The sequence below is a fragment of the Pan paniscus genome, chromosome 5 (assembly GCF_029289425.2).
Source record: "Pan paniscus chromosome 5, NHGRI_mPanPan1-v2.0_pri, whole genome shotgun sequence".
NCBI classification, from domain to species: Eukaryota; Metazoa; Chordata; class Mammalia; order Primates; family Hominidae; genus Pan; species Pan paniscus.
Genome location: NC_073254.2, coordinates 47,340,568 through 47,367,895, shown reverse-complemented (window position 1 = coordinate 47,367,895; position 27,328 = coordinate 47,340,568). Strand labels below are relative to the sequence as shown.

The following is a 27,328-nucleotide window of genomic DNA, read 5'->3' as shown; positions in this document are numbered from 1 at the left end:
ATTTTATCCTATGCATGTGTGGGAAGAGGGCAATGCCAGTGATTCTTTTCTGATTTGACAGAAAATTCACAAATCACGTTACCTTCTGAAGATAGAGATTTTAAGCTCAAACATTATCACCAGAGAACTGAATTATTAAGAAAGATGAGTAGTCAAAAGTACAGATGTTTTACAGATTAAGGGTCATTTTGTCAGGTCCTGTCCAAAATATTTGAAGTCTAGGGGTTTGAAAAATTGTTAGAAATAACCATTTATGACAACAGTTTTCATTTATTGTTCTCCCCAGCTTCAGGAGCAGGGGAGAACATTTTTTTCCTTCTTACCTTGCTGAGAATTTTTTCACCAGGGTTTCAAGGCTAAGAACTGAAATTCCAGCATTGACATTGAATTAAAAAGAAGAAAGCCCTTTTAGGAAGTCAAATTTTATTATATGAGATGGAATGTAATATTGAGATTACTTATTACTTAGGCATGGGATGGGGGGCTTTTAACAACAGACCAAAAAAAAAGTTGGAAGGATAGGAATGAAATAAAGCAAACTTTCATTATTCATAGCTGATACAATTGTCTACAGAGAAAAATAATCTAAGACATAAGAAGAGTTTGGCACAGTGGTTGGCTAAATATATAAACAAATCTATTGCATTTTCTATAAAAACAAAAAAGTAGAAATGTGATTAACTGGTTAATATAACAAACTTACAGTACAGTTGACCTTTGAACAACATGGGCTTGAACTGTGCAGGTCTACTTATGTATGATTTTCTTCTGCCTTTGCCACCCTTGAGACAGCAAGACCAACCTCTCCTCCCCTTCCTCCTCCTTAGCATATTCACCATGAAGACATGAGGATGAAGACCTTTATGATGCTCCACTTCCACTTAATGAATAGTAAATATATTTTCTCTTCTTTATGATTTTTTAAATAACATTTTCTTTGCTTTTCTGAGACAAGGTCTTGCTCTGTTGCCCAGGCTGGAGTGCAGTATTATCATGGCTCACTGTAGCTTCAACCTCCTGGGCTCAAGCGATTCTCCACCTCAGCCTCCCAAGTAGCTGGGACTACAGGTGCACGCCACCCTACCTGGCTAAATTTTTAATTTTTTGTAGAGATGGGGTCTCGCTATGTTGCTGAGGCTGGTCTCCAACTCCTTGTCTCAAGCACTTCTCCTGCCTCAGCCTCCCAAACTGCTGGAATTACAGCCATGGGCCACCGCACCTGGCCAACATTTTCTTTTCTCTAGCTTACTTTACTGTAAGAGTACAGTATATAACACATAAAAATATAAAATATATGTTAAATAACTTTATGTTATTGGTAAGACTTCTGATCAACAGTAGGCTATTAGTAAAGTTTTGGAGGAGTCAAAAATTATGTGCAGATTTTTGACTGCACAGGTGGTCAGCGCTACTAACCCTTGCATTGTTGTAGGGTCCACTGTAATCAGGAATAAATCCTCAAAAAGGAAAGGCATGCAAGATCTTAGTGGGGAAAATTAAAATCATTAAAAGAAGTTGAAGAAGTACTGCACAGATGGAGAGATACATTCATGGTTAGGAAGCATCAATATCATTAAAATGCCAGTTTTCCCCAATGTGATCTATAGTTTCATGCTATTTCTAGAAAAATTTCAACAAAATGTTTTATAGAATTGGACACAATGATATTAAAATGAAACGAAGGAACACAAGTTCAAGAAGAGCCAAAATACCATTGAAAATAAAGAGGAAGTTGGGGAATTTCCTGACTACATGAGAAGATATTATATACACCATTGGATTTAAGACTATGTGCTATTATTGGTGAGAGAGGGAGTAGACAACTGGGCCAAAAGAATAGAATGGAAAGAGTGTCAGGACCCCTTGTATGTGAAGAATGGTCATTAAAGACCAGTGGGTAAAGGATGTATAATTCAATAAGTTTGAATTTATGACACTGGATTAGTGGATATATATACATCATAATAAATTCCAGATGAACTAAGGACCGACGTATTGAAGGCAAAACTGTAAAACTTCTAAATGAAAATGTGAAAGAAATATTTGTATGACTTCAAGGTAGAAAAATATTTATTAAAAAGACACACATACACATTTTAAAAACAAAAATGTTAAGAGAAGATGAATAAATTTGACCACATTAAAATTAGAAACTTTAATCAAAACACACTCTAAAGGAAAAAAAAGCCACAAACTAAACTTATTTATATCACACATAAATTTACATAGGATCAATATCCAGAACATCTAAGAATAGCCCCATAGGAAAATGATCAAAAGATGTGAAAGGGCAGTTCACAAAAAGGGATATATAAAAGACCAATAAATATACAAAAGTTAAGCTCACAATAGCTATCAGAGAATTGTGAATTAGAACAGTCCTTGAAATAACATTTTAAAATCACTAAATAGACAAACATTGAAAAGTCTAACATCAAAAATCAATGAGGATGTAGGGTGAGGGGAACTCATACTCTGATGGTGGACTTCAAACTGAAATAATCTACTTGGAAAAAAATTGGCATTTTGTAGAGTTGAAGCTGAGAATATCCTAAAGCATAGCAGCTCTACCCTTAAATATATATGCACCTTAGGGAAATTATTGAATAAGGCACCAAGAGCAATGTGCAGGAAAAGTCATGAGAGCATTCTTTGTAATTGCAAAAAGCTGGAAACAACCCAGTGTCCATTTGCAGGTAAACTGATACACAAATTTTGGTATAATCATAATGTGGAATTCTATGCAACATCAAGATCAGTGGAATACAGATAAAATAATAAACTTGCATAATTCTTAAAATATTGTTGAATGAAGAAAACAAGTAACAGAAAACTACACTGTGATATTAATTATGATGTTAATTTGTTGTCAGACAAAGACAATATTTACTATGATGAAAAGCAAGATCATGATCAACTCCAAATTTGGAATAATAGTTGCATTTTGCAGAGAGGAAGGGAGATTCTAAGGGAAGACAAATACAGGAAACTTTAATGTTAAGGGTAATGTTCCATTCCTTCATGTGACTGGTGGGAAAAAATGGATGTTTAAAATTCTTGTAGATATGCATCACATGCATTACTTATTTGTAGAAAAATATTTCAAAAACTGGATCATAAGAAATAAGGAAAAAGATGTATAAGAAATCATTTGCATGGAGACAGAAGTAACAAAGGCAATTTGATGAAATTTATTGAGACAGAAGACTAAAAAATGAAAAAACATGGTAAATATAAAAATATGATGGCAGAAGTAATCCAGATATATATGCATTTGTAATGTCCATTTATATCATTGCATTACATCTAAATTTTTCTGCTTCTCAGTAAAGATGGTCTGTGTGTGTGTGTGTGTGTGTGTGTGTGTGTGTGTGTGTATTTGCTATTCAAAAAGTGCTGGTGGCAATGGCTTATACCTGTAATCCCAGCACTTTGGGAGGCCAAGGAGGGAGGATCACTTGAGCCCAGAAGTTTGAGATCAGCCTGGGTAACATAGCGAGACCCTATCTCTACAAAAATAAAAAAATTAGCCAGGCATGGTTGTGCATGCCTGTAGTCCCAGCTACTGAGGAAACTGAGGTGCAAGGATCACTTGAGCCTGGAAGGTTGAGGTTGCAGTGAGCCGTAGTCGCGCCCTTGCACTCCAGCCTGAGCGGCAGAGTGAGACCCTGTCTCAAAACAAAAACAAAAACAAACAAAAAGCACCTAAAACAAAATGACACCGAGTGATTAAACCAATGGACAATGATAAACTCAGGCAAATGCTAACAAAAATTAATTATGGATAGAAATACTGTCTTACTCCATTTTGTGCTGCTATAATAGAATATCCAAGACTGGATAATTTATAAAGAACAGAGATTGACTTATTACAGTCCTAGAGGCTAGGAAATCCAAGGTTGACAGGCCTGCATCTTGCAAAAATCTTCTGGCTGCCTCATACTATGGTGGAAGGCAAAAGGGATAAAAAGAGAGCTGAGAGAGAGAAAGAGAAAGAGAGAGAGAGCGCCCAAGTGCAACAGGTTGAATTCACAGGCTTTTAGCCTTTTTGTAATTGGCATTAATTCATTTATGAGGATGGAGTCGTCGTGACCTAAACACCTCTCATCATTAAGCCTCACCTACCAACACTGTTGCATTGAATATTACATTTCCAACATATGCTTTTTGGGGACACATTCAAACCATTGCAAATACTAATATTGAACAAAGTAGAATAAATGATGAAGAAATTTTTCAGTGTCAAAGAAGGATACTTTATTATGCTAAAATGAACAATTCACCAACTACCCATAAGTTATAAGCCTTCATATCCTAAACAAGTCTTTGAAATTTAGGGAAAAAAATGTGCTTTGTTAGGAAGGATAAATTGACACATTTAAGAGCTTTTAGCATACTTTTAAACTAAACTGTCATATCCAATTGTAAAATAATGTGAATGTAAGATATTTTGCTAAAGCAAATAATGATCTTAAGTTATCAAATATTTATAAAATTGTGTACTCAACAAATAGTGAATGCATATTTTCCCAAACATAATGCATTAAACCACAAAGTAAAATTAAATAGAAACTACACGGGCTATATTCTCTCACCGGTATAAAACACATACATAGAAAAACAAAACAAAACTAAAGTAAAACAAAACAAAACCTCACCAAAACAGTACTAACAAGAAAGCCTCCACTTGGAAACTTAAAAACATCTCACTAATTTTTGGGCTGAAAAGGAAATCAAAATTGCAATTCAAAGGAGTTATGTTTTTGCTAGGAATATGGAGGGAATTCAGTTCAGAATTCATTTCTCTATATAGTACAGCAAAGAGAATGAAAAAGAAAACCACATAAGAACTTCATTTTTAGTGAAACTAGGAAACAAAAAGTATGGTTACATCCCAAATTGCATGTCATTTGTGCTTAAAGCAACGGAGAGCAGAACTGGGCACAAGAAGCCAAAATGTTGCTGTGGCAACAGATGAAAGCGTGGAGGGAACTAGTGGTGCGGGATCTCGGAAAGGGCCCGAAAATATTCTCTCTCTAAGAGTAGAAGCCAGCCTAGGTTGGAGCTGTTGGCAGTTGGCCTGAGCTACAGTGAGGCCCAGATGCTGGGGGAGGCAGAAGAAGGCCCACATATTGGGGGAGCAGACATTGTTTTGGAGGTTCCAAGGTGGCAGATAACAAAGGTTCCCTCTGGAATGCAGGGAGCCCTAACACCGTGGTAGGATCCTTGCTGAAATAGATTAAATTCCCCAAGTTGGAAAAAACATGGATGCAGCGTATTTTAAGATAAAGTTCACGTGTTAGTAATAAAGGATTGGTCCTTCGGTTGTAAAACCTGGGAGGTTACTATTGCCCATGTCTTCTCTCACCACCCCATCATCCCACCCCCATCCAACAGGAGTCTTCCACTAATATCTGGTCCAGGAATGCTCAATTTATTCAGAATAAGTAGGAAAAGAAATGGCACAGTTCCACATAAATATGCCATAAGAAAAAAATGTTTACAGAAAGCAGCAAGATTTCCCTCCAGAAGTAATGAAGCAACCTCAGCCATGAAGATCATGGAGCCAAAAGGATGACCTTCAGCAGAAGCAGTTACAAGCCAAAGAGGTCCAAGGGCACTGAGGGAGGAGCCAAGTGGTAAGGGCCACCTCTGGCTGGGATCCAGGGTGCCCAAGTGGGAAAATGAGCAAGCCAGAGAGTGCTTGGTCTAGGGATTAAGAAAAGCACACAGTAATAGGTTGGACACTAAATTTGAAAATGAACAGTGAGAAAAATGCTGTGGGGACCAGGATTGAAATGAAGTAACAGAACAATTAAAATTACGTGATCCAGGGACAGAGACTTGAACTCATAAACAGGCCTGTGTTGCCCATTAGTCACAAGGGGAGCAGTGAGCCATTGTTAAAATGCCAAGGATTCCCAATGCAGTTTACTTGGAACTTTGCCCAGCGATGAAGGAGTCTGACTTGTCTTTTCTGTAATAGTTAGAATCAAAGAAAAATAAAGCACAGCTGGTGGGAGGGTGAGAAGCAAGCATCATGAACCACGGTCTAATTCAAGGATCAAACTGCTGTCCAGTTCTGGCAGGTTTTGGATTGCAAGGGGAATAAAGCTGAGAGGCCATATTGGCACCTAGGCACAGTGAGGTGAGTCTGGCCACGCATTTTAAGAAGCCCCTGCAAAATGATACAGGTGATTACTAAAAACCACCTCTGGCCTCTGGAAAAAAAGAAATAGCATCTCCCGGATAAGAATATCTGGGTCTCACACCTATTGACCAGGTCGAGATAGGGTTCAGTTGGGGATGGGATATAATAAAAGGCATGGGTAAAGAAACTGGGCAGAGGCATAGTGCCTGCATGTTGGAGGTTAAGGAGGGAATTCGGAACTCATTTTTCTATATATATTACAACAAAGGTTAAGTTTGGAGGTTAAGTAAGGATGCTGCAGCTCACTCATGGTTGCTTTTCCTTCAGAGTACTCATGCCTCGGCTTACCCAGGGGGACTCAAGGAGAGGAATGTGTGTGCGCATATCTATCTATCTATCTATCTATCTATCTATCTATCTATCTATCCATCCACCTTCTAATCTACCTAAATCAATCACTGTGTGTATCTATTCCAACCACAATGGACTCCTATCATTCAATTTCATTTAGTGGTACATCTCAGCCCAGTTTACAGAAAAGCTGTAAAGGGCTGTAAAAGGCTGTATGAGAACATAATCTGAAAAGCGTTGCTCAAAAGAGCATATTATGTATTACTGGGCATTTATGAAGAAATTAGATCTCACACTGAGCTAGTTAATAAAGATTTATAATTACAAATGGGCTGCAGCATGTGATTCTGAACTTGACTATTTCCTTTTGCCCTTCAGTTTCAGACTATGATATGGATTGTGATTCTCTACCACCCCCTAGTGGAAATTCATTTATTTCTTTTTAAGTCCTGTTTCTTCTAATCATTTAGTCTAAATGATTAGACTAAATGAGAAAATTACATAGTAAATATCTGGATTCACTCTTGTTATAAAAGGTTCAAACCGGCCGGGTGCGGTGGCTCACACCTGTAATCCCAGCACTTTGGGAGGCCAAGGCGGGCGGATCACAAGGTCAGGAGATCGAGACCATCCTGGTTAACACAGTGAAACCCCGGTCTCTACTAAAAACACAAAAAATTAGCCTTGCGTGGTGGCGGGCGCCTGTAGTCCCAGCTATTCGGGAGGCTGAGGCAGGAGAATGGCGTGAACCCAGGAGGCGGAGCTTGCAGTGAGCCAAGATTGTGCCACTGCACTCCAGCCTGGGCTACAGAGCAAGACTCCGTCTATAAAAAAAAAACAAGTTCAAACCATACAGAAGGGTACGGAGTAAAAGGTCTCCTTTGTTTCTCCCTCCTCCCCATTCCATTCTACGTCCCAAAGGTAACTGTGTGTAGTTTGTGTTATACTAGGATATTTCCTGTGCTTTTACACATTCCAGGTATATGGCAGGAAAAATCCTGAGACATCAACTGAAGATTATTTTCCTCAGGCATCTTTCTACAACAGAGGCAGATAACGCATTTCCCCTCATGCCATGGGAGACAGACCACAGCAAAACAGCAATGACCAAAAGATTAAGATTTTTCATTTAAAATTTTACATTTGAAAACCATGGTAGGCCAGGTGTGATGGTCACATGCCTTTAACCATTTAGGAGGCTAAGGCAGGAAGATTGCTTGAGCCCAGGAGTTCAAGACCAGCCCGGACAACATGACGAGACTCAGTCTCTACAAAAAAAAAAAAAAGGAAAAGTAAAGAAAAAAAATTAGCTGGGCATGGTGGCGCTCACTTGTGGTTTCAGCTACTCAGGAGGCTGAAGCAAGAGGATCGCTTGGGCACAGGAGGTTAGGGATACAGTGAGCCATGTTCAGGTCACTGTACTCCAGCCTGGGTGACAGAGTGAGACACTGTCTCAATAAATAAATAAATAAATAAATAAATAAAATAGAAAACCCAGTAGAGGCCAAATGAAAGAAAGGTCTTTGGAGATGAAAAACCTTAGATTACTAGATATCTGAAGTCAGCACTTGTTCCATAAATAATAGATTTGGGAAGTACTCCGGATAATCTTAGAGCCAATTTTCTTCTGGGGAAGTGATAAGAATCCACAGGCTGAAGACAGAAAGAGTGTCAGGAACTGGTTTTGGGGTCTTGCACTCTGTAATCCAGTTAAACTGTGTGACAGAGGGTCAGTGCCTCCTCCAACTCAGATATTTTGGGCATACAAGGATGGGATCAAAGAGTGTGATGTTTCTGGTCTACAGAATATTACAATTTTGAACGAAATAAAAATATTTCTGACAGTTTCTAAACTCTCTTTTCTTAGTACTCAATAGAATGGACTGTCATCCATGCTGGGTAAGGAAAGATCTTGACAAGGAAAGGAAGGAATCAGGGTTTCATGAGAGACAGGGTTCTAGGGATCCAAGCACCATGATGAGGTAATGGCTAAGTTTTCTCTTGGGTAATGCAAAGAAAAGTTGACCTTTACTGCTGTGAAGCAAATTAGAAGCTAACCTGGGGTGCATTCGTTTGGTTTCTTCCAGAAGCAGTCCCTGACACAGGGACATGAATGAAAGTAATTTATTTTGGAGGTGCATGAAACTTCAGTAGCAGCTGAGTAAAAGATTGGGAAGGGAAAACAGCCAACGAAGGATGAATGACTGGAACTTAATCCCCTGGGGAAATTCTGGGAAAGCACATGCCTCAGAGTTAACCCAGCCACGGAAGGAGGGAGTTGGGCAATTGTACATCAATTCCCATTGGTTGAAGGCTGCTGCCTGACACGTGAACTCTTCGGCCCTTCTAGTCTGCTGTGAGTCAGGCAGAGTGGCCCTTCTTGGCTTTGAGGAAGCCTTCAGGAATGATGCAAATGTCCAGCCAGTGTGCACTACAGTGGTAAGGCCCAAGGAACATGGCAGGTATTAGTAGCATCAGCCATACCAGGTCTATTTCTAGTTGGAGAACCCTTAGATGACTGGAGCCTGTGATCTCTTACATCTATAATATCTGTGATCAGAATGGAAGAATTTTCTATTGTCTTTTCCTTTTTCAATTTTGCCCAAGCCTTCATAAAGTCTTGTTAAAACTTTGACAACAGTCTTATTTTTACATTCCTTTAATCAAGAAGGACAGGCCTATGTCCAAATATAGGAGGATGTATTAGTTTGCTAGGGCTACCATAAGAAATACCACAGACTGAATGGCTTAAACAACATAAACTTATTGCCTCCTGGCTCTGGAGGCTAGAAATGTGAGATCAAGGTGTCAGCAGGGTTGGTTTCTTCTGAGGTCTCTGTCCTTGGCTGGCAGATGGTTGTCTTTTGCCTGCATCTTCCTATGGACTGCCCCCTGTGTATGTATGTCCTAATCTCTTTTTATATGGATACTAGCTATATTAGGACCTACTTTCATAACCTCATTTTCACTTAATTATCTTTTTAAAGACTCTAACTCCAAAAAAAATTCACGTTCTGAGGTACTGGGTTTATTCAACATTATGAATTTATAGGGGGAACACAGTTCAGCCCAAAAAGAGGAAAATGGGGCAAAGGGAAAATCCTTCTTCTCCATCTTCTTTCCTGTTCTCTCTCAAAGGCCAAGGTGAGTGAGAGCAACATTGGATCATGGGATCTTGGTTGCCCTGCAACTCAAGAGATATCTGGCTTCAACGTTAGCAGTGAGCAACAGCAGAGCTGAGAACAGTGGTATAGAACTGAGTCACACTGAGTCAGGCTACATTTCCCAGGCTAATTTGCAAACCAGAATTCCAGATATAATTTTTATTCACTCAAACTTTCCACTCATGAACTTCTTAAATATATTTTGAAAAACTATGCACATCCTCATACGTGTTTTTTAAATTTAACTTTTTATTTTGAGGTAATTAGAGAGTGACATGCAGTTGTAATAAATAATACAGACAGAACCTTTTACCCTTTAATCCAGTTTCCCTGATGGTAACATCTTGTAACACTTCAGTACAGTATTGCAATCAGGATATTGACATTTGTGTCAATGTCAATATTACAGTCAAGACAGTATTTTTGTCACTCCAAGTATCCCTTATCTTGCCCTTTTATGGTCGGTTCACCTCCTTCCCACCCCCATCACTTCCTTAACCACTGGCAACTATGAATTTTTTCTCTATTTCTGTACTTTTGTCATTTCAAGCTTCTTAGTACAAAATGTTATACAAATGGATTGTGCTTTTTTTTCTTTTCAATAAAGTTTATTTTATTTATTTATTTATTTATTTATTTATTTATTTATTTATTTATTTTGAGATAGAGTCTCACTCTGTCACCCAGGCTGGAGTGCAGTGGCACCATCTCAGCTCACTGCAACCTCCACCTCCAAGGTTCGAGTGATGTTCATGAGTCAGCCTCCCAAGTAGCTGGGATTACAAGCATGTGCCGTCTTGCTTAGCTCATTTTTGTATTTTTCGTAGAGACGGGTTCCACCATGTTGGCCAGCTGGTCTCGAACTCCTGACCTCAAGTGATCTGCCTGCCTCGGCCTCCCAAAGTGCTGGGATTACAGGCGTGAGCCACCACGCCCAGCCTGGATTATGCTTTTGATGTCAAGCCTACGAATTCTTTGCCTGGCCCTACATCTCAAAGATTTTCTCCTATTTTTCTAAAATTTTAATAGTTTTACACTTCACATTTACTCTGTAATCCATCTTTTTTGTTTGTTTATCTATTTTTAGAGATGGGGTCTTGCTCTGTTGCTCAGGCTGGAGTGAAGTGACGTGATCACAGCTCACTGCAGTATGTAACCTTTTGGGACTGGCATTTTTCACTCAGTATAACTCTCTGGAGATTCATCCAGGTTGTTGTGTGTATCAGTCATTCTTTTTTATTGCTGAGTATTATTTCATGGTATAAGTGTACAATAGTTGGTTTAACCATTTACCTGTTAAAGGATATCTGGGTTATCTTTGGCTACAATGAGTAGGCAGTTAGACAAACATTTGCATACAAGGTTTTGTGTGAAGGCATTGTCTGTGCTTGTGTATTTGTGTATGCAAGTTTTCATTTCTTGGGGCTAAATACCCAGGAGTACAGTTGCTGGGCAGGATGGTAGTAGTATGCTTAGTTGTTGGATTTTTGTTGTTGTTGTTGGTTTTGTTTTGTTTTTAAGAAACTGCCAAATCATCTTCCAGAGTGGCTGTACCATTTTATATTCCCATCAGAAATTATGAGAGATCCAGTATCTCCTCTTCCTTGCCAGCATTTAGCATTGTCGCTTTTTTTTTTTTTTTTTTGAGAAAGAGTTTCACTCTTGTTGCCCAGGCTAGGTACAATGGCGCCATCTCTGCTCACCGAAACCTCTGTCTCCCGCATTCAAGTGATTCTCCTGCCTCAGTCTCCCGAGTAGCTGGGACTACAAGCATGTGCCACCACACCTGGCTACTTTTGTATTTTCAGTAGAGACGGGGTTTCTTCATGTTGGCCAGGCTGGTCTCAAACTCCCGACCTCAGGTCATCTGCCCACCTCGGCCTCACAAAGTGCTGGGATTACAGGCGTGAGCCACCGCACCCAGCCCATTGTCACTATTTTTATTTTAGCCATCCTGATAGGTGTGGAGTGATTATCTCATTGTGGTTTTAATTTGCATTTCCCTAATGGCTAATGATGTTGAACAACTTTTCATGTGCTAATTTGCCATTTTTATATCCTCCTTAGTGAAATATTACCTTAAGTCTTTTGCCTATTTTCTAATTGGATTTTTAATGTGTTTTCTTTGTTGAGTTTTGAGAGTTCTTTATATACTCTAGATACTAGTCCTTTGTTCAATGCATAGTTTGCAAATATTTTCTCCTACTGTGTAGCTCATTTTTTCATCCACTTACCAGATCTTCACAAAGCAACAGTTTTACATTTTGATGAAATCCAATTTATCAGTTTTTCCTTTCATAGATCATGCTCTCAATGTCAAGCCTAAGAATTCTTTGCCTAGACCTATATCTCAAATATTTTCTATTTTTCTAAACTTTTAAGAGTTTTATGCTTTACATTTACTCCATAATCCATTGTTAATTTATTTTAATTAATTGTATCTGGTAAAGGTTAAGGTATTGCATTTCTCTGACAATTTTTTTTTTTTTTGAAACAGAGTCTTGCTCAGTCACCCAGGCTAGAGTACAGTGGTGTGTCACAGCTTATGACAGCCTCGAACTCCTGGGCTCAAGCAATCCTCCTGCCTCAGCATCCCAAGTAGCTGGGACTACAGGCAGGAGCCACCACATCAACATAATTTTTCATTTTTGTGTATAGACAGGGTCTTGCTATCTTACCCAGGCTGGTCTTGAACTCCTGGACTCAAGCAATCCAATCCAGTTGGAATTAAATTTTTCATAAGGCGTGAGACTTAGGTCAAGTTTCATTTTTATTTTATTGTCGTACCTATGGATGCCCAATTGTTCCATTTCACCATTGTTCAATTCACTATTTGTGAAAAAGCCTATTTTTCTTCCATTGACTTCCTTTTGCACCTCTTTCAAAAATCATTTGGGCAGATTGTGTGGGTCTTTTTCTACGTTCTCTGTTTTGTTCCACTGATTTGTGTGTCCATTCCTCTGCTAGTAACACACAGTCTTGATTACTGTAGCTATAAAACAATACTTGAAATAGGGCAGACTGATTTTCACTCACTTTATTCTTCTTTTTCAAGAATGTTTTAGGCGTCGGCGTCGCTCCCGCCCTGGAGCTCTAGGCCCGCTTTTCCCCGCTTGGGTCTGGCGTCGGGGTCATTGTGTCTTGACAACCGCTCCGGTACCCCTTTCCGAGGCAGCAGTTGCGGCCGCTTTAGCCTTGAGCGGGCTCCGCGTCTGCCTGCTGGTCTCTGCTAGTGCCGACCCTTCTCTTCGCGGACCCCACGCCAAGCAGCGACCCTGAGCCGACAGGCGGAGCACCCAGCAATGGCGGCCTCCACGGCCTCGCAACGGCCCCTCAAGGGGATCCTGAAGGACAAGACCTCTACGACTTCCTCTATGGTGGCGTCGGCCCAACAGCCCCGTGGGAGTGTCCACGAGCAGCTGAGCAAAAAATCCCAGAAGTGGGATGAAATGAACATGCTGGCGACATATCGTCCAGCAGACAAGGACTATGGTTTAATGAAAATAGATGAACCAAGCACTCCTTACCATAGTACGATGGGTGATGATGAAGATGCATGTAGTGATACAGAAACCACTGAAGCTATGGCAACAGATAGCTTGGCTAAGAACTTAGCTGCTGCTGAAGGCTTGGAGCCAAAGTATCAGGTCAGGAACAAGAAAGCAGTGGAGAGGAGGATAGTGACCTCTCACCTGAAGAACGAGAAAAAAAGCGACAATTTGAAATGAAAAGGACGCTTCACTACAATGAAGGACTCAATATCAAACTAGCTAGACAATTAATTTCAAAAGACCTACACGATGATGACGAAGTTGAAGAAATGTTAGAGACTGCACATGGAGAAAGCATGAATACGGAAGAATCAAATCAAGGATCTACTGCAAGTGACCAACAGCAAAATAAATCACGAAGTTCATAGAAGAGATTTGTTCAACACTCTTATTGTTTGTTAGATATGAACCCCGTTGCTATAATACATTGCTTCTTGTTCTCCACAAGTCATGACTTAAGTACCAAAATGCATACCAGTTATTATATATTGCCAAGAATTAAATGAAAACCTTAAAGACTGATTAGACTGAAAATGCCTAATTGATATATATATTCTTGTGCCTAGTACTTTTACCACAAATACGGTGTAATATCATCAGTCCAAAACTGTATTACTTTTGTAAAAACACTGGTTAATTTGTATATTATATAGCTTTTCATGCTTTAGAGGTTAAACAATATCTTTGGGGGGGAACTAATTTATTTTCATCACTCTAAATGTGGTGATAGCTCTTATAAAGTTTGTTGACTTTTTTTTTTTTAACCAAAAGCCAATTGAACAACAGGATATATATGCTGATAAATATTCAGGCTGAATAGTATTTTAACACTTGTCTTCAACTTGATTTGTCTGTTTAATTGAAAAGGATTGTGACCTGGCGCGGTGGCTCACGCCTGTAATCCCAGCACTTTGGGAGGCCGAGGCGGGTGGATCACGAGGTCAGGAGATCGAGACCATCCTGACTACCACGGTGAAACCCCGTCTCTACTAAAAAAAAAATACAAAAAACTAGCCAGGCGTGGTGGCGGGCGCCTGTAGTCCCAGCTACTCGGGAGGCTGAGGAGGGAGAATGGCGTGAACCCGGGAGGCGGAGCTTGCAGTGAGCCGAGATCGTGTCACTGTACTCCAGCCTGGGCGACAGAGCGAGACTCCGTCTCAAAAAAAAAAAAAAAAAGAAAGAAAAGGATTGTAAGAGTTACTGTTACATTTTCTGGCCTACTACCTTTAAAATTCCTGTTACATTTTCTGGCCTACTACCTTTAAAATTCCTGTTGCATTTCTTTGTATTTACAAGGAAAAGACTGAACTTTTTCTCATCAAAACTAGCTTTTTTCTCACAGGTTAAACTTGCACTAATGTCTGCTCTTTTTTTTTAATGTTTTTGGTACACTGGGCAGACTTCAGTTTTTTAAAAAATAAACATTCTAATGCAGCTATCTTGGCATTCCCTATAAACACCTGTCTTAACCTCCTACTTTTATTTCCTACTCCTTTCCACACACATGCACACAATCCTTTACCTTTTAAAGAATCATTAAGACTGTCACACATTAGGAACTCTTTCGCTCACTCCTCTGTCATTTGCTGCAATATTGAAATTCTTATTTTGACCATCAATGCCTATTAATTCTTCTAATACATGAAGAAAATGATTGAGTAGCAGCAGTACTATAGGCGGGAAATACAGTCTAACTGCTGAATTTTTATACCTCTCTGATTTATAGCTTGCTAATTAAATTGCTATTATTAGTTTGTTTGGCTTAATTAGACTTAAGAAAACAACAGGTTTTTTTTTTTTTTGAGGTTTTTTTTTGTTTTTTTTTTTTTGCATGAGGAGAGAATTGTATGTAACCAGTGATATGATTATTCCTGAATGTACAGACAGAAGTAAGCCTGGACATTGTTTAATTTAAAAACTTTAGTCCCTGCTTTAAGGGAATATGATAATGTATACTATGACAAATGTACTTTATTCTTCTAACACAGTAAGAATTACTTGGAACTTTTTCCTGAAACTAAGTGCAGGAAAGCCCTGTGTGTCTTGGTTTAGTGATGGTTTCATTTCTAGCCATACAATTGATGGATTGTATACAATTTTTGTTAGTGCCAAAATAATCTGTTATATGAACAGACTTCTAAAATAATTTCTGTATATTATATACCTAAGGAGGCTTTTATTAAACAGCTTATTTTCCACTTGCAAGTTTATGGAAATATCAATATGTCAAAATAAAAAGTGGGAGAATTCTTTGCTGTTAGAAGAATGTGCTTATTATTTTGATTTCTTAAATGGTACATAATCAAAGTACTGCTGAACTATAGGTGCAGTATTCTACTAAACATTTCAGCTAATAATGCCACTGATTTAGAAACAAAACTGTTTATTTTTGCTTTCTGAATTTAGAATGCTGGGATTACCTGTTTAAATCTGTTTTAGGGAATATAGAGATTAAGTCTGTACATACTTGTGTACATATATTCATGCACCCTCTGATTTTGGTTTTCTCGTTTTTGAGTTCTTAGAAAGTATCCACATACTCTTCTTTTTGTAGAAGTAGCTGTTTTAGAGAGAAGAAAAGGATGAGACTTTAAATAGTTGATTCTTTTTGTGTTTTCTACAAACTTTTTTGAATTTTAAATCACAAGCAAACTAATTTTCTGGTTTTTAGAAAGTAGATGATGATTTCAGAGGAGTAAGACATGCCAAACAGCATGCTCGGTAGGATTTTAGGTAGTCAAATGCAGCTGAGAAAAAGTATTTTCAAGTCATAAGTTGCTAATTGATATGCTGTGAACTAGTCAAAATACAAACCATATGATTCATGTTAGATTTTCCTCTAGAGATGGATCTGAATGTTCAGTTCTAGCCAAGGTAGATTTTACTTTCAACTTTTTAATCAATATCACTTTCTGTGCTTAACCTCTTTGGTGTTACCTTGTCCATTTTCATTTGTCTAAAATTCTGCAGGGATGACTACAATTTGGCATAATGGTATAAATGAATCGTTAAGGGTAACTTTAAGTTGAAGATTAAAGCAAGATGCCATTTTCCCCATGTCTTTCATTTTGTTTACATTTTCCCCTTTAAGTTAGTATACACTACACATACTACAATAAAATATAATAATATGAAAAAAGAATATTTTAGATATTCTAGTCCCTTTGCCTTTCCATGTAAATTTTAGAATAATCCTACCTATAATTAACAAATCTTGCAAAGATTTTGATTGGAATTGTGTTAAACTTGTATATTGGTTTGGGGAGAATTGACATATTTACTATATTGAATCTTCCAATCCATGAACAGTATTTCTCTCCACGTAGATAGAGACTGAATAGATCTTCTTTGATATCATTCACCAGCAATACATAGTTTTTAGCTTGCAAGTCTTGCATGTTTTGTTAGATTTACACATAAGTGTTTCATGTATTTGAGTAATTGTAAATAATATATTTATATTTTTGGGCCAGGCACGGTGGCTCACGCCTGTAATCCCAGCACTTTGGGAGGCCAAGGTGGGCGGATCACAAGGTCAGGAGATCGAGACCATCCTGGCTAACACGGTGAAACCCCGTCTCTACTAAAAATACAAAAAATTAGCCGGGCATGGTGGTAGGCGTCTGTAGTCCCAGCTACTCCGGAGGCTGAGGCAGGAGAATGGCGTGAATCCGGGAGGCGGAGCTTGTGGTGAGCCGAGATCGTGCCACTGCACTCCAGCCTGGGCGACAGAGCGAGACTCCGTCTCAAAAAAAAAAAAAAAAAAAAAAAAAAAAATATATATATATATATATATATATGTATATGTATCACTTGTTCATTGTGAGTATGTAGAAATACAATTGATACTGGTTTATCCTGTATTCTGTTAATTTGCTGAAATCACATATTCTAGAAGTTTTTCTGTAGCTTCCTTGTGATTTTCTACATAAACAATCATGTCACTTACAAATGGGAGCTGTTTATTTCTTACTTCACAATCTGTATGCCTTTAATCTCCTTTTTCATGCCTATTGCACTGTCTAGAACTTCCAACACTGTGAATAAGAGTGGTGAGAGTGGACATTCTTGCCTTGTTCCTGATTTTAGGTAGAAACTATTCAGTCTTTCAGAATCAAGTATGTTCACCATAGGATTTTTGTAGACGATCTTTATCAAGTAAAGAAAGATCTCCTCTACTCCTGTATTTCTGAGATTAAAAAAAAATAATGAATGGGTGTTAAAGTGGGTTAAATACTTTTTCTTCATCAATTGATATGAACAAGTAAATTTTCCTCTTCAGCCTATAATATGACGGATTACATTAATTAATTGTGAATATCCAACCAGCTTTGCATCCCTGGGATAACTCTCACGTGGTCATTGTATATAATTCTTTTATATGTTGGTAAATTCCACTTGCTAATATTTTGTTAAAGATTGCTGCATCATGAGGAATATTAGTCTACAGTTTTCTTTTCTTCCCATTGTCATTGTTTGGTTTTGGTATTGAGGTAATTCTAGCTTTATAAAATAAACTGGGAAATGCTTCCTCTGCTTCTATTTTCTGGAAGAGATTAATTGGTGTTAATTCTTCTTTAAATCTTTGGTAGAATTCTTCATTGAAACTATTTGTTCCTAAATATTTCCTTTTGTGAATTTTTAAATTATGAATTCAATTTCCTTAATAGGTGTAGACATTTTTTAATTATTTCATATTTAGTGAGTTGTGGCACTTTATATTTTTTGAGAAAATGATCCATTTAATTTAAGTGTCAAATTTATGTGTGTAGAATTGTTCATAGTATTCTTTTATTATCCTTTTGATGTCTGTAAAATCTTTGATGATATCCCATTTCATTTCTGATGTTGGTAGCTTCTATCTTCTGTCTTCTTTCTTTCTTTCTGAGTCTTGCTAGTGGTTTGCCAATTTTATTAATCTTTCAAAGAGCCAGCTCTTTGCTTCATTGATTTTTTTTTTTGCTTTTGTTTTTCTGTTTTCAGTTTCATTGTTCTGCTTGCTTTTTATTTTGTTATTCTTTTACTAGATTCTTGAGGTGAGAGTTTAGATTATTGGTGTGAGACTTTTCCTCTTTTCCAATGTATGCAGTTAGTGCTTTAAATTTACTTCTCAAATGCAAATCAAAACCACAATGAAATGCCATCTCACGCCAGTCAGAATGGCGATTATTAAAAACTCAAGAAACAACAGATGCTGACAAGGTTGCGGAGAAATAGAAATGCTTTTACATTGTTGATGGAATGTAAATTAGTTCAACCATTGTGGAAGACAGTGTGGCAATTCCTCAAAGATCTAGAACCAGAAATACCATTTGACCCAGCAATCCCATTACTGAGTATATACCCAAAGGAATACAAATCATTCTATTACAAAGATACATGCACGTGTATATTCATTGCAGTACTATTCACAATAGCAAAGACATGGAATCAACCCAACTGCCCATCAATGACAGACTGGATAAGGAAAATGTACATATGCACCATGGAATACTATACAGCCATAAAAAGGAATAAGATCCTGTTATTTGCAGAGACATGGATGAAGCTGGAAGCCATTATCCTCATCAAACTAATGCAGGAACAGAAAACCAAACACCACATGTTCTCACTTATAAGTGGGAGCTGAACAATGAGAACACAAGGACACAGGGAGGGGAAAAACACACACTGGGGTCTGTCTGGGGCGAGGTTGGGGGTAGGGAGAGCATCAGGAAAAATAGCTAATGCATGCTTGGCTTAATACCTAGGTGATGGGTTGATATGTGCAGCAAACCACCATGGCACATGTTTACCTATGTAACAAACCTGCACATCCTGCACATGTACCCTGGAACTTAAATTTACCTCTTATAACTACTATAACTGTATCCCACAAATTCTGATATGGCATATTTTCATTTTTGTTTAGTTGTGTTTATTGTGTGTATTTTTTAAAAATTTCCTTGAGACTTCCTCCTTGACCCATGTATTTCTAAGTGTGTTGTTTTGTCTCCAGATGTTTAGATATTTTCCTGTTGTTGATTTCTGGTTTGGTTCCATTGTGGTAGGAGAACCCTTTCTTTATGATTTTATTTAAAAAATTTGTTGGTCTTTTATTGTCTTAGATATGGTCTATCTTGGCATATATTCTGTGGGCACTTAAAAAAATGTTATTCTGGCTGGGTGCAGTGGCTCATGCCTGCAATCCCAGCACTTTGGGAGGCTGAGGTGGGTGGATCACCTGAGGTCAGGAGTTTGAGACCAGCCTGACCAACATGGTGAAACCTCATCTATACAAAAAATAAATAAATAAATAAATAAATAAATAAATAAATAATTAGCCAGGCATGGTGGTGTGTGCCTGTAATCTCAGCTACTCAGGAGGCTGAGGCAGGAGAATTGCTTGAACCTGGGAGGCAGAGGTTGCAATGAGCTGAGATCATGCCATTGCACTCCAGTGTGGGCAATAAGAGCGAAACTCCATCTCAAAAAAAAAAAAAAGTGTATTCTGCCATGGAATACTATGCAGCCATAAAAAGAATGAGATCATGTCTTTTGCAGGGACATGGATGGAGCTGGAGGCCATTATCCTTAGCAAACTATTGCAGGAACAGAAAACCAAATACTGCATGTTCTCATAAGTGGGGGCTAAATGATGGACACATGGACACAGAGAGGAAAAACACATACTGGGGCCTATTGGAGGGTGGAGGTTGGGAGGAGGCAGAGGATCAGGAAAAATAACTAATGGGTACTAGACTTAATTCCTGGATGATGAAATAATCTGTACAACAAACCTCCATGACACTGTTTACCTATGTAACAGACCTGCACATGTACCCCTGAACTTAAAATAAAAGGAAAAAAAAAGAAAAAAGAAAAAAGAAAATCTCGTGGAATCTACTAAAAGCAAGGAAAAAGAAAATAATGTATCTTCTGTTGTTGGGTGGTGTGTTCTATAAATGTTGATTAGATCTTACGGTTTGATGTTGTTTATTCTTCTATGTTTTTTCTCAATTTTTGTCTATTTGTTTAATCAATTGTTGAGAGAAAACTATTGAAGTCTTCAACTATCATTGTTGACTTGCCTATTTTCTTTTCAGTTCTATCAGTTTTTGCTTTACATAATTTGCAGCCCTGTTGTTTGGTGCATACAAATTTAAGATTGCTATGTCTTTCTGGTAGATTTACCCTTTTATTATTACATAGTGTTCCTATCCATTTCTAGTAATTTTCTTTGTTCTAAATTTATTTGATATTAATATAGCCTCCCTTTATTATTTTTTGCCTGATATGTTTTTCTATCCTTTAACTTATAAACCGCCTATATCATTATATTTGAAGTGAGTTTATCATAAACAGCAAATAATTGAGTCTTTTTTTTTTTTTTGAGACAGAGTCTCGCTCTGTTGCCCAGGCTGGAGTGCAGCGGTGTGAAGTGGTGTGATCTCAGCTCACTGCAACCTCCACCTCCCGGGTTCAAGAGATTCTCCTGCCTCAGCCTCCTGAGTAGCTGGGGCTACAGGCTTGTGCCACCACAGCTGGCTAATTTTTGTACCTTTAGTAAAGATGGAGTTTCACCATGTTAGCCAGGATGGTCATCTCCTGACCTTGTGATCCACCTGCTTTGGCCTCCCAAAGTGTTGGGATTACAGGCGTGAGCCACCGCACCCGACAGAGTCATATTTTTAAATCTATTCTGCCAAGCTCTGTCTCTTAAAATTGATGTATTTAGGCGATTTATATTTCCTATAATATTGTTATGTCCAGGCTTAAGTCTGACATTTTATTTTTTGTTTTCTGTTTGTTCTCTCTGTTTTTCATTTCTTTGTTTTCTTTTTCATTGCTTTCTAAATAATTTTAAAATTCCATTTCAATTTATCTATAGCTGTGTGTGTGTATGTGTGTGTACCTCTTTGGATAGCTCTTTTAGTGGTTGTTCTAGGTATTACATTATATTTATGTAACTTATTTATTGTCATTAATTACCAGTCGAGTGATGTGTAGAAATTTCTTCTCCCTTTATGTTTGTTTACCCTCCCTCATTTATAATTGCCTGTAATATTTTCTCTATATACATTTATAACCATATGATACAGTATTATACGTTTTTCTTCAATCCTATAATTTAGATAACTCAAGAGAAGAAGTAAAGTCCATTTTTTAACCCATATTTTTTCTTGCCATGTTCTTTCTTCCTTCCTGATGTTCCAACTGTCCTTAAGTTAACTTTTTGTTTTTTTAGGGTAGACCTGTTAGTGACAAATTCTGTTAGTTTTCCCTCATCTGTGTATGTCTTAATTTCCCTGGATATTTTTGCTGATACAGTGTTCTAAGTTGATATTTTTTTTCCTTTCAGCACTGGAAAAAGGTGGTGACCTCCTTCGGGCTTACACAGTTTCTGATGAAAATTTTGCTCTGTCATTTTTTTCACCTGTTAGATGTCATTTATCTCACTGCTTTCAAGATTCTTTTTGTCTTTAATTTTTAGTTAATTACTATGGTTTTGGTGTGGCTTTCTTTGGGTTTGTCCTATTTGGAGTTCACTCACCTTCTTAAATCACTAGGTTTATGTCTTCTGCCAAATTTGGGAAGTTTTCAACCATATTTATTTGATAATTTTTTCAGCTTCACTCTCTTTTTCCTCTCATTTTGGGACTCTGAGTACATGAACATTAAATCTTTTGTTATAGCCCCATGGGTCCCTGAGGCTTTGTCCATTTTTTCCAGTGTATTTTCTTTCTTTCTTTTGTTCAGATTGAGTGATTGCTATTGCTCTGTCTTCAAGGTAGCTAACTCTTTCCTCTGTTCTCTCCTTCTGCTGCTGAGCTTATTTACTGTGCTTTTTATTTTGGCTATTGCACTTTTCAGTTCTAAAATTTCCACGTTTTCTTCCGTATATATCCTATTTTTATGCTGAAACATCCTATTTTTTTCTTTTCTGCTCTTTTCTTCTTCTTTCTTTTTTTAAACCACTGAACTGGACATCCTATTTTTTTCATTCTTTTAAGTGTTAATTGCTCATCAAAGCATTTTAATAATGGTGGCTTTAAAATCTTCATCAGGCTTTTCTTTCCGTTTTGGGATCTATTTTATTGTCTTTTAAAAATTCAATTTGAGATATTCCTGGTTCCTGATATGACAAATAATTTCCAGTTGAAACTTGGACGTTTCAGGCATTATGTTATAAGGCTATTGGTCTTATTTAAACTGTTTTAGCTGGCTTCTTTTAACACCTCTCCAGCAGGTAGGCAGGTGAGCTTCATGACGCCAGGTAGGGGTAGGAGTCCAAGCTTCTCACTCTGCCTTCATTGACACCTCAGATAGGTCCCCATTATTACTGAGTGGGAACAGAAATTCTGGCTCCCTATTAGGCGCCCACTAATACCTCCCTGGTTGGTTGGGAGAGGAGTGCCACTTACTATCCCTCACATGACCTTTATTGACAACAAGATGGGACAGTGGAGTGGAGGAGTGAGTGGTAGGTATCAGGGAGTGGTTGCTGGATTAACTCTGGGTGGTGATGAAAATCCTGACTCTCCATTAGGCATTGTCTGACATCACCCTAGAGGAGAGGGGAAGAGATGCTTCATTACTGTTGGGTGACGTATGGAAGACTAGGTTTCCATTGACATTTCAGGGGCTTGGGGAAAGGAGTACATTTTCACCAAGAGGGCATGACCATCCTGACTCCCTACTCACTTTCTCTGACATCATCCTGGTGTGTGTGCACGTGTGTGTTGAAGTGTTGGGTTCCTTATGACAGCCTGGTGAGGGTGAAAGTCTAGGCTCCTCATTTGACCTTAGCTGGTGGGGGTGGAGTCGCAGTTTTTTCTGTGGTGTTTGGCTGGCCCCATTACCTAAGATGGAGTGTAGTGGTGCGATCATATCTCACTGTAACCTCGAACTCCTGGGCTCAAGTGATCCTCCTGCCTCAGCCTTTAGAGTATCTAGGACTATGACACATCGAAGTATGCCTGACTAATTTTATTATTATTATTCATAGAGACAGGGTCTCATTATGTTGCCCAGGGCTGGTCTTGAACTCCTGGCCTCAAGCGATCCTCCTGCCTGGCCTCCTTCCCAAAATTACTTTAAATGATATAATAGCTGACAGCTTGAATAGGTCCTCTTTATTTTGTTGGAGGCAGAGTGTTAGAAGTGACCTAACAAAAAGAATTTGTTTCTTGTCACTAGACTCATTCACTGTGTCAATGAGTGTGTCAGTGGTTTGTGGGAAGCAAACTTAAATGAAAATGTATATTTTTAATTAAATGTTATGAGATGCTTTTTTTTAAACTATTGGCTCTTGTGAATTTCAGAAAAATATTGCAAGTCATTTGACTTAGCTACTTAGCTTGCACTCTATGTAAAAATTTTAGAATTTTACCTCTTTGAAAAACTCCTAATATCAATAGTGATATTGTTATTTTGCAGCCTTAAATGATTTTGTTACTTTGGACTAATTTTCACTGAGCTAGTTAATAAGTGACTTTTTATTGTCTAAAAAATTCTTAAGTGTATCATAGAGAGAAAGATTATTGGGTCACTAAGTGGTTTTCTATATATATACCTTTGTCCATATTTAATTTTTGCAGAACTCAAATTAAGGTGGTAAACTCAGTGTGGATATACATTCATGTATTGTATTGATAAGATTAACTACATTTTAAAACTAAAGTGGAAAGCTTTAAACAAACTTGTCATCAACTATATATGTATTTCTGTAAAACACACACGTAATGATGAATTCGAATTAATAAGCAAAAAAAGGAGAGGATTTGTAATTTAAAATTGATCTTGGAATATACACTCTACACTTAAAGACAGAGAAAAAACTTTTTCTTTCCCTTTAGCATAATCTGCCCAGCTAGCGGTGGTTTCTTATCAGAATGCTCTCACTTAATACCTTGATAACTTTTAGTGCTTTGTGCTGATAGCATCAAGTTTTTAAATTATTTTAAAAACAAACAACAACAAAAAACCATTTGCTTCTGAAACACCTGAAGTTTCTTATAATTGTTACCTTCTTTATGTTTATTTTCAAATGTTTTATTGTCACTCTGGTTATTGAGATATCAAAGTTATAACAATTGCTCACTCTCAGGTACCTATGCACTTAAGTGACCAGTTTCTCTGAAAATTCTTTTTTGCTGTTGCCTTCTTCCAACCTCATACCCTGAATTCAGAATACTAACACTGTCAAGCTATTTTTCACGCCCCCAAATCTTTTTTTCTCACTAGACAGCCACTACCCATTTGGCCACTAGGTGGCGCAAAAGGCTTAATTTTTCACCTTCCTCCGCCTACTGTGAAGGAAGCTAAAAGTAATTAGATGTGTTTGGCATGATTTTTATATTTTAAATTAACGCTGTACTATCAAAAGAGCTACCTGTGTCTCAAACCCACAATGTGGTAAAAGCTGACAGATAAAAAACAGTAGCTCAATTTTCTAGATTAATTTTGTCCAGGTTAAAAATATTATTGATATATGTTTTAGTGACCACACAGGTTTCAGTAAGGGTAAAAGGATGCTCTTGTTCGTACTCCAAGTCTGGCATGGTGACTGTCAATACATTCATTTTGAAGAAGATTTTGCTTCTGGGTTTAGCCCTAAAACAGGCCAAATAGAGACGATAAAATAAGTGGAACTGAATTAAAGCATTTCTGAAAAGTTTTATTTGGTTAATTCTGCCCCTTAAGGTCAGAAATTGTGTAGGAAAAGTGTTTCAAAATTATAAATAAGGCAAAATTGTACGTGCTTGATTATTTTATATCACACTTGAACCTTTGCTCATAATTCTGCCTGATCAAAACCTGAGTGTTTCAGGGATTGTAATTTGCCTAAGACGAACCCGGCCAGCCCTGTGCAATTAGAGGTTAATCAGCAGAGAGCTGATAAGGGATGCTGGCTTTCTCTTTTTCTCTGGTAAAGAAGATAACGCCAAGGTTATGATTTTATTGCCCTCTAGCACGTTAGCCATTTTGAATCTCTAGCCTAGAAATTATTTCCTCACAGAGAGATATAGCTCTGTTTTTCAAATACTCTTTGGATCAAGGCTCTTATATTCTTGCTGGTTCCCTCTTTGAGTTTGATAAAACTTTGAAAAGCCTACCAAAGAAATTTCTCTCAGAACTAGACTTCTAGAGAGGAAATGCTGGAACTACGGATGAGAGGCACATGTACAGGCTCAGACCCCGCAGAGACCAGGTCTGATGAGCCACACCACTGCTGCTGCCCCACGGCTTCTAGACGCTGCTGTTGTTTCTGTTGTTAGGACCTGGAGGTTGCTGCAGCCACCACTGAAGACACCTCCTAAACCACTTCTGTTTCAGGAACTTCACTTAAAAAAAAAAAAAAAAAAGGAAAAAACCCACCGCTTCCCCAAAAGACAGTTGCATCTTCTGTCACCTTCGCCAGAGAAATAAATACAGTAAAAGGTGCTCTGCAACCCCCACACCCTGGTTCCTCCTGTGGCCCCTTTGTAACTGAAGTCTTAGGTGGATGAATTTAATTGGTGGAACTTAGGTGCTCTAGCTTCAAAGAAGGCTAGGGGAAGTGAGCTTTCTGGTTTCCACTTTAGGGAGGCAGGACTCAAAAGGTAGGGGAAATTTCACAGTACTCTAAAGGTGTTCAAATCCCATGGGCAGCCAGTAAACATCACAGGTGTGAGGTGCTGGGTGGAGTGGCTGCCGTGAATATGTGTTTTGGTTCATGGACTACATCAGTGGCTCTTAAAGTCCAGTAATTCACAGATTCATGAGAGATAATAAAATGATTATTTTTGTTTTAAGCCATTAAGTTTGGAGTTGGTGTGCTGCACAGCAATAGATAATGGAAACATACAGTATGTATTTCTGCAAGTCTGGCTTCTTCACTTAATATTGTTTCTATGAGATTCATCCATGTTGTTACATTTTCAGTAGTTCATGAAGTTTCATTGTTTCCATAGTACTGTGTTGCATGAATAGACTATGTTTTGTTTATCCATTTACTGTTGAAGAACCATTTTGTTAAACAATTTGAGAGTAATCTGTGGAAATTATGCCACTTGACTCCTAAATATTTTGTCATGTGTAATTTAAGAATAAGGACATTTCTCCTGCAAAACCCTAATACTGTCATCACCCCCAAGATACTTAAAATTGATACCGTATTATCAAACACACAATCCATATTAAAAAATCCCCCATTGTCCCAGTAACACCTAATAGAAATGTCTGTTATTTTAAGCTGGTGTCACTCATTACATGGCAATAGGTAACTAATATGGTGAGTCTGCTTCTTCCAGCAAGGACCCTCAGGGGGGTGTGGTGATTCATAGTTCTCACTCAGACTTCTCTGTGTCTGCTCATATGTCCCTATTTCATATCTCAGGGTCCAGTCTATCCCAACCAGTGGTCTTGCCTTATCACAACAGCCGCTGTTGGATGATGCAACAAACATTTCTACAACTTCATAACCTTTATCATAAGCCCCCGGGCTTGACCCTCAGCCATATCTGTGCTGGGTTGCAGGAGAAAAGATAGCCTTTAAAACTGCTATAGAGGCATTTACAGTTTTTCATTCATGTCTTGAGTTTGGATTAAAGGCTTTTAATTTGTCTTTTTTCCTTTGTATGCTCTTGAGGGCAGTCTGACGCAGTCAGTCTCTGAAGGTTGGCACAAAAGCCTCCATCGAGTCACCCAGCTTTTGCCTGGTACCTATCCTAACCTAAAACCTTGCCGCATGTTACCTTGGCGAAAGGCCAGTGCCACACTTCAGTGATGATTCAGCTGTCCTACTTGGTTAGAACCGAGTTCACTTCCTTCCTCAACGCTCCTGCCACATTGATCTGGAAGTTTCACCTTGAGCCAAGTGATAGTTAATTTTATGTGTTAACTTGGCTAGGCTATGGTTTCTAGACATTTGAATACCAGTCTAGATATTGCAGTGAAGGTATTTTTTAGATGAGATTTACATTTAAATCAATAGATTTTGGGTAAAGCAGATTACCCTCCATAATGTAAGTGGCCCTTCCAATCAGTTGAAGGTCTTAGGGGCAAAGACTGAGGTCCCCCAAGGAAGAGGGAATTCTGCCTCTGGACCACCTTCAGACTCAAGCCGCAACATCAGCTCTTCCCGGGTC

General features: G+C 38.1%; 1 protein-coding gene across 1 annotated transcript; it reads left to right on the top strand.

The window, feature by feature from the left end:
- Positions 1-9,575: 9,575 nt before the first annotated feature.
- Positions 9,576-15,162, top strand: LOC100971183 (putative protein phosphatase inhibitor 2-like protein 1). The gene is given in 2 exon segments (XM_034963343.3): positions 9,576-13,311; positions 13,314-15,162. Coding segments are annotated over 2 exon segments (615 nt in total). The 5' UTR covers positions 9,576-12,968; the 3' UTR covers positions 13,586-15,162.
- The last annotated feature ends 12,166 nt before the right edge of the window (positions 15,163-27,328 follow it).